The sequence below is a fragment of the Meleagris gallopavo genome, chromosome 17 (genome assembly GCF_000146605.3).
Source record: "Meleagris gallopavo isolate NT-WF06-2002-E0010 breed Aviagen turkey brand Nicholas breeding stock chromosome 17, Turkey_5.1, whole genome shotgun sequence".
Lineage (NCBI taxonomy): Eukaryota > Metazoa > Chordata > Aves > Galliformes > Phasianidae > Meleagris > Meleagris gallopavo.
In genome coordinates, this window is record NC_015027.2 from 10,291,031 (window position 1) to 10,299,212 (window position 8,182).

Consider the following 8,182-nt stretch of genomic DNA (forward strand, 5'->3'; position numbering starts at 1 on the left):
CAAACCCTGCACCAGGACCCCCAGGCTGCCTCCAAAGCAGAGCTGCTCCGGTGCCCACCCCCAGAGCTGGAGATGATGCACACCCCACAGATATCAGTCACAACTGCTCCTATTCTCCCTCTGGTCCCAATGAGGTTTTTTCCTTTGAGAGGAGCAGCCCATCTCAGAGCTCTCTGTTCCAACTCTGCAGTTCCTTTTTCAGGCTCTGGGATGGAGCTGCCCTGCCAGGTGCTTTCCTCCCACTGAACCATGCTTTGGAAAACACCAGCAAAAGAAAACGAGAGGAACCCCAGCATTATAGCATTTCCAAATACAAAGCAAAGGAAAAATACGCTGTTTTGTCAATGGTTCAAGAACTCCCTGCAGCTGTTTCCCGGGGAAGGACCGTGCCGTGGCCCCTGGGGCACTCAGCACCATCCGGTGGGGACCCAGCCAGGCTCTGCCCCTTGGAAGGAGCCCCTGCTCACGTGTGCTCAGACTTCTCCCAGCATTGGAGTACAGCTGCTGCGATGGCTGCTGCACAGTATGGGCTCTCTGCCTTGCAACTCCCCCTGCTGCTGCATCCAGCACCCTTGCAAGAAAGCACATTGCAACTTTGGCTGGAGCACCCCCAGCTTTTGCTATCAGGGAAGCAATACAGAATCCAACGCTACCCACGGACTCGAGGAACAAGAGCAGCAGTGCTTTAATTGTTGCAATTCACTGCAAATCCAGTGCTTGACAGAGCTGAGCTGCAGCCCAACTCCTAACTCCTTGGCCCACAGCACTGCCCTGGCCTCACAGGACAGATCCCATCCCCATGATAGGTGCCCCAGGGCTGACATGGGCACAAGGCACTGAGAGCCTACAGAGCTTTGGCTCTGCTGAAGAACAGCAGAGGGACATCACTTGGGGCACAGCCAGTTAGGCAGCCCTACAGTAGTGGTCTCCAGCAGGAGGATGTAGTTCTACAGCAATAAGAGAACATCTCCCCCTCAGGCAAAGGCCTCAGGGGGAAAAATAGCAACAGATCAAGGCAGAGGAGCTGGGTTAGTGGTTAACACAAAGGCACAAGAGCCCCGCTGCTGGGCACAGGCTGGGTCCTGCAGGGGTCAGGGGTTGGTGCTGAAGATGGTGCCTGCAAAAAGTCGCCGCTTGAACTCCCTCCAGAGCAGGTCCCGCTCCTTGTTGGCTCTCTGCATGAAGCCCCTGTTCTCCTGGGCACGGCGGGACAGGTATGGCAGCACCTCATCCACTGGGCCGTAGGGGACGTACTTGTAGACAGGGAAGCCAGCCTGACCTGGAAGGAGAGAGGGAGAGCATGGAAGCGCCCCCAAAGAGCCTCCAAGGCACCACTGGCACTGCTGTGACCAAGGGCAAGGATCCAGGCACAGCAACCCAGAGCACTCCAGGTAGCAGTGATGGTTTCTAGACAGCTGGGGCTGGGGACACAGGGATGTCCCATTTGCCAGCCCAGCTCCCTGTCTCTGTGTGTGGGGGAAAGTAAGGCCAGCCCAGCATGTCAGGGCTGGAGGATGGGATTGAGCAACCCACAGGAAGCCTGGGAGCATCTCTGGCCAGATGGAGGGAGCCTGTCCGAGACAGAGGGGGGAAACACAGCAGCCTGACCCCTCCCTGCTTTGCACAGGGATTTGGAAAGGTGCCAGAGAGAGAGTGCCGAGGTCACCGGCAGCCCTGGGAATGCCAGCAAGGAGGGCTGGGCCAATTTAGGAAGTATTCAAATAGAAACATCAAGTTAACACATTTTTCCAGCATGACCAGAGAAGGCTGCAGACCCAGAGCCAAACTGCTTACTGGGGGAACTCCAGGACAGAGCAGCATCCATGCTGGACAACTGCCCAGTCTGCCTTGCACTACTCCCCTGGCCTTGGGTTCTGGAGACCAGAAGTCCTCAGCCAGTCTGCCAGCAACCCACAGCCTGGCTTCATCTTGCCTTCAAACCCCACAGCAGCTGCTCAGGGAAACCTTGGTGTGACAGTGGGACAGGAGCCCTCTGCCACATCCTGCTTGCACCCAGGTGCTGGTGCTGCAGCACTCACCCAGGGGGAAGGTGATCTGGTCACACATGCCCAGCAACTGCCCAAAGCAGACCTTCTTCTCTGAAGGATGGATCCCAAGCTCCATCATCCTGCAAGCCAAGCCTTGATGTTAAGAAAGAGCAGAGAGACCCTTTATGTCCTGTGTGTAGAGCAGGGACTGGGCACCCAACACTGACCCCACCCCACCAGCACCCACCTGCGCAAGGTAAACTTGACTGTGTCCTCATTGTGAGTTGCCACCATGACGTTGGCTTTCCGGCTGTGCTTGATCTCCTCCAGCACATAGTCCAGGCACCTGCAGGGCAGCAGGGGGCTGCGTGGTCAGGCTGCCCCCATCACGCTGGGGAGGAAGGCAGGAGCGTGGTGGGGGCACCGCCTACCTGTGGTACATCTCATTGGTCTTCTCATAGGTGGGGTTGATGGGATCCTCGTAGCCAATCTTTGCTGCTCTCTCCCTCTCCTGATCCATGTAGGCTCCACGGACCAGCTTGGTGCCAAAGTGCCAGCCTTCCCGGCGCGACAGCTCCACGTCCACGCTCACATTATCATAAGCTTCCTGGGCAGTAGATGGCCCAGGGTCACCAAACCAGCTACCAGCCATCCCAAAGCCACACTAAACTGCTTACAGCATCACCAATCCATGCACTCCATCCCCTGCCTCACCTTCAGGTAGCACTGGTGGGTGTTGAAGATGACGGCCCGCTCCCTGTTGAAGCGGCGCTGCATCTCCAGGGTGAGACGGCTGATGGCTGGCTGGAAGTAGCTCTGCTCTGCATCCACCATCAGCCTCACGCCCGTCTCCGTGGCTCTCTGTGGGGTGAAGGAGGCACGGAGGGCTGCTGAGGCTGCCTACCATGTGTCCCCATCGGCAGCAGTGCCTGTCCCCACCTCCCCTGCACCTTGGCAAGGACGTCCATCCGCTGCAGCATCCGTTTCATCTGCAGTTCCTCCTCCTCGGTGAAGTGTGAGAGCAGAGGCTCCAGCTGCCTGGTCTGAAATGAGAAGAGCCCATTCAGCACTGCCTGGCACGGCAGCACTATAGGGAGGCAAACATCCAGGGGAGCCCATTCCCCAAACCCCCCAACCTGTGCTGCACATGGGGTGCCCACCCCACCAGCTGCATGCAGGTCAGTGTGGGACTCCAGAAGCCACGCAGGGTCTGAGGATGGCAACCTCACACCCCAGGACAAGGATGAGCTGTCTCACACTGGCAGTGCCCACACTGCAGAGCTGCTCGGTGGGCAGAGCCTGGCTGAAGCAGATACATACCTTGATATTGGGGATGAGCAGCAGCTTGGAGAGCTTGGTGCGGCTGTCGATCAGGCTGTTCCAGTCCAGAAGATCCACAGTTCTGTGGGTGGGAAGTCAGGTCTGTGCTGACGGTAGGGTCTCTACCAGCTCCCACTCCATCAGCAAACCAGCTGCAAGTGGCACCCTGTCCCAGCTTGCCACTCCTCTCTGCTTTGAGAGCCCTTGGTTGCCACAACAAGTCAGCGATGACTTCTGGAGATCTCCCCTTGCTGCTGCCTGTCTACCCAGGCTTGTGGCGGGGCCCAGATCCCCCAGCACCATCCCCCCACAGCACCCTACAAGCTGTGGACAACTTACCCACTCTCACCCACGTTCTCGCCCGTGAACCAGTGCTGGCTCTCCGCCTTGGTCGCGATGCCGAGCTTGGCCAGGGCCTCCTGCCACCAAAAGGAGCATCAGGGCACAGCCAGACCCCACCAGAGGTGTCACAGTGCTCCAGAACCCCTCCTGCAGCACATCCCTGATAGTCAGACCCTCTCCTCTCCCCCTCCCAGCAGCACAACCTCACCTCTCAGATATCATCCTGCTCACCTGCAACTTCTCCACCTCCAGCCTCATCTCCAGCGCTGCCCGCCCACCCTGGCCCTGCTCTGCAGCCATTTGGTGGAAGAACCGCCGCCACTTCACCAGCACCTCTGAGAACTGCAGCTGTGGGGACAGAGCTTGGGGTGAACTGTCTGGGCTCAGAGCTCCAAGGGATCCCTCCAGAGCCCCACAGACAGACCCTGACCCCGTAGCATGAGAACATAGCCTGGTACAAAGCATCCATACTCTCACATTGGGACCCTTTTGTGTGCTCCCAAAGCCTGAGGCCATCCCCTAGGTGGCTTCAGGCACTCCGAAGCACCCACCGTCCTCTCTCCAACCCAGCCCACCCCACTCACTCCCACGGACACTCACCAGGAACTGAGGTCTACCCAGCGCTGTCAGCTTGATGGCTGAGAAGCCGTCCTCTGAGCTGCCACCTGGAAAGAGCCACAAGGGCAGGGCTGGCTGGGGCAGGGTCCCTGGTGTCTCTAGGCACACAGGGACACACTGAAGACTTACTTGATGCATCGATGCAGTGCAGGAAGGTCTCCATGTGCTGATCACACTTGGCCTCATCGGCATAGAAATAGGTGCGTGCACTGATGACTCCATCACGGCGATCCCCAAAGCCACGATGGGCACGGAACTGCTTCTCCCTCCGTTCTGCTCCTGGGTTGGAAGAGGGCAGAGATGTGCCCCGCAGCCCCTGCCAAACCCTACCAGCTCCTGCTTCCTTCCTCACACCTCACAAAAGCCCCCTGGGACCCCATTTGAGGAGGAGTGGGGTCAGCTGAGAACCTCAACATTCCTCCTCCAACTCATGAAGGAGGAATGAGTCTTGCCCCCAGGTGCCTGGAGCAGCTGGACCTTCAGCCAGGCGCTATCTGCTGAGAGCAGGAGAGGCCATCACTCACCTCCTGGCTCCTTCTCGGCTGCAGAGGTGCAGGAGCTAAGAAGAGAAACAGGGAAGGTGAGGACAAGTCCAGCAGCACCCTGCCAGGGCAGCCCCAAGGCCTGGCACTACGCCCTGTTCTTCCCTCACCATCCCATTGGTACCACTCTGCTGGCAGTTCAGGTGCCCCAAATCCTCTCACGGAAAGCAAAGAGACTTCAATACCCAAGACAACATTTCCTAAGGAGCAGACAGGGAAGATGCTCTGGACATTGGCGCATCCCAGCCCACTGTGGTTGGGGATGCACAGCACGTGGCAAGGACAGGGCCATCCATGGTGGGGCTGGGTGTGCCATCAGGTTGGATATCAGGAAACATTTCTTCTCCAAAAGAGCAGTGATGCACTGGCACAGCTGCCCATGGAGTGGTGTGGTCACCATCCCTGGAGGTGCTCCAGAACCGTGGAGATGTGGCACTGAGGGACGTGGGCAGTGGGCATGGCGAGGGAGAGGGGGGAGGAGTTGGGGTTGAACTTGGGGATCTTAGTGATCTTTCCCAACCTTAACAATTCCATGATCTCTATGGCCCTCAAACTGTGGGAGCACCAAACCTCACCCCAACACCAGACCATAAAGCAAAGAGCTTGAGTAGAGAGGGTTGCACCAAGCCATGGGTCCCGCAGCCCCACTGCCACTCAGCTGCCCCACTCCACGGCACGTCAGCACCAGCCAACCGCTTACAAACAAAGCTCAGCCCCAGCCCCAGCCAACTTGGATGTAATTTCAAGCCTGAGCCCTTTGTCACAGAGAGCAGGGAACTGACAGCTTGGGCTGGTGCCCAAGTCATGAGTTCCTGCTGGAGCTCAAGCAGCTAAGCCTCCTCGCTGCCCCCCTACACCCAGCCCACAGACAGGGGTCTGATGCATGAGCCCCAGGGGTCTGATGCAGGAGAGCCATCTCCTCCCAGGAGATCTCTGCTTGGCACTACCCCAGCATCACTGCCCCAAACTGGCCATGCCACCAGCACAGAAGCCTCACCAGGGAACTTGGGCAGGTAGCACCCACGTGGGAACCCTGTGACAGGGATTAGAAGTTGCTGGAAGCACAAACAAAGTCCTTTCCTCCTGCTGGAGGCTCCCTGGGGCAGCTCACAACACAGCAAAGCCTCGTGAGCTGCAGCTCAGCGGGAGCTGTGCCACAACCTGCTGTGTCCTTGGCTTCTGCTCTGTGACTGTGGTGCTCCCGGGTCAGGTCAGGAACATTGCTGCTCCAGAACATGAAAGAAAGATTCAATAGCAAAGCCCTGATGGCTGCAAGATGCTCCTGGTGCAGGCAGGACAGTTCTGCAGCCCTGAGCACACCTCGATCCGGCACCTGTATGCTGGGGACAAGCAGCACTGGCACAGCCCTTCTGGCTTACACAGTTATCAGCAAACACCCCTTGAATTTGAAGTGTTTTGTGTTCCTGAAGACAAACACACCCTTTCCAGCAGCATTCCTGCTGCATGACTGCACTGAACCCCTCCATCCCCAGGGGGGGGCATTTAAAGCAGTGCCATGGTGCTTGCTTTGTTGTTCTACATCAAAACAAAATAGAGGAAGCTCTTTCCAGCTGAAGAAATAGCCCTTCCTGGATATCAGCTGCTTTCTTTGCAGTATTAGTTTTGGCAAGCAGAGCCATTCCCAGAACACCCAAATGCCACTTAGCCCAGCAGAAGTGGCTTATACCAGACCATGGGGGGGCAGGAAGCATCTCTGAGCACTGCCCAAGAAAGCAAAGCAACTCTTTGCAAGGCATGCTCAGCCCTGGGTAAGCTCAGAACACACAGGTATCACTAGCTCTGCACAAACCAGGCCCTGCAGAATGCTCCAGATGGTGCAAAGATCCAAAGATCCTTCACCTGCAGGATGCCCCGGGACCAAATGTGAACAGAAGTGTGAAAATGAGCAGGCACCACTCTGCTTTATCAGGGAAGAGCCAGTGCAGTGATGCAGGGAGCACAAGCTTGCTGGATGGCTGTGCATGGTGATGTGGCCAACACTAGAATTGGGCTTTCAGGGAGTTCTGGATCAGGTTTGGATGCATTATCTCAGGAGAAGCATAAGGGTGACCTTGTTGGAAATAAGCTGCAGGTGGCAATGTGTTTTAGGCTGGAGGCTGCTATGAGCCTGCTTGCTTTGCCCCATCAGCAGGAGGTGGGTCTGGCAGAGAGGACAAGTGAATCACAAAAGAGAATTTCCTCAGTGACCACATTCAAGGCAAGCCTCGTGGTCACAGGAAGCCCACACTCAAGCTGTGGGCAGTATCTAAAACTGCTTAGGGAGGAATCAAACGAAGCACTTGGCAGAGAATCCTCCAAGCCTGTGCTCCAGCACACAGCTCCAGGACTGCAGCAGCACTTCCCTGCAAAGGCCAAACAGAAAGCACCTAATGTGCAGCACGCCCTGACACCTGGCTCCACTGGAAGGGCCACTGGGGATGAGGAACCCTACTGCAGGGGCAGGAGCCTCCCTGCCCACATCAGTGCAACCCCACCTGGTTCCTGATACACTCTTCCACTCTCTCCTCCCAGGGAGCAAAGTCCCACCTGCCTGCAACACTGCGCACCCTGCCCCATCCCACACCTGCCAGCACTGCCTGCAGGAACCTTTCCCTGGCTGTTCCAGTGTGACCTGGCTGCAGTGCTCATAGTGGCACCTGGAGGACACCCGTGACAAGCTGGCAGGGTGCAGAACACCAGGCTGGGCAGGGCAGGACTGAGCTGGCTGCAGGCATGTCAGGACATGGGCTCAGCCTGTGCCATGTTGCTGCAAATCAGTCACGAGGAGCATTTTTTGGGGGAAGCACAAGGGCGTTTCCATGCAAGCTTGCTGCTAGAAGCTTTGCACAGCGCTCCAACAGCAGATGGCATCAGGAGGCTGCAGACACGCTGCCTGCAGCTGCTTTGTGCCTCTATGGCTGGCTCAGGCAGGGTGACAGTGGGGGGGCACAGAACTCTCTTGGTGGGAGCCCCATGGCAGCAGCAGCCCTATAACCTGCACCGGGGAAGCGGGGGGAGGTGGGCGGGTGGGCAGCAGTGCTGGGAAAGAAGAGAAAGAATGGGTGCAGGAAGCCTTCAGTGCTAAAGGCAGGAACACTCCGTACAGGCACAGCCGGCACAAGGACAGCAGGAACGGCAGCGCTGTCACTTCTCCCCCCGCGTCACGAGCTGCTTACACTCCATTAGGATGCCGAGCACGGCTCGGATAGCAACTCGTGCCACGGCTGCGTGCCCGGGGAAGCACACAGGGATCAGCTGCTCCCGCATCACCGCCAGGGCCAGCAGCGTGGTTACAGCTGTCCGATAGGCAGCGCTGCGTGCGGGGTAGAGATAAGGCTGCTGGAGGGGGAAGGGAGGGAAGGGGGGGGGAAA

The 8,182-nt window shown here is 57.8% G+C and overlaps 1 protein-coding gene across 2 annotated transcripts; it reads right to left on the minus strand.

The window, feature by feature from the left end:
• Nucleotides 1-661: 661 nt before the first annotated feature.
• LOC100548053 (proline dehydrogenase 1, mitochondrial-like) lies at nt 662-8,159 on the minus strand. Of its 2 annotated transcripts, none has more exons than XM_031556010.1 (12): nt 4,793-5,207; nt 4,398-4,547; nt 4,251-4,315; nt 3,882-3,998; nt 3,648-3,727; nt 3,309-3,390; nt 2,939-3,031; nt 2,703-2,849; nt 2,420-2,595; nt 2,236-2,334; nt 2,040-2,128; nt 662-1,279 (listed from the first exon to the last, which is right to left on the minus strand). In XM_031556010.1, the coding sequence occupies exons 2-12, from the start codon at nt 4,429-4,431 to the stop codon at nt 1,092-1,094; spliced, it is 1,170 nt and encodes a 389-aa protein (XP_031411870.1). In that variant the 5' UTR covers nt 4,432-4,547; nt 4,793-5,207; the 3' UTR covers nt 662-1,091. The 2 variants fall into 2 exon arrangements, with proteins under 2 accessions (XP_031411870.1, XP_031411871.1); XM_031556011.1 differs by having other exon boundaries at nt 1,142-1,279; nt 2,040-2,141; nt 4,793-8,159.
• Nucleotides 8,160-8,182: the final 23 nt, after the last annotated feature.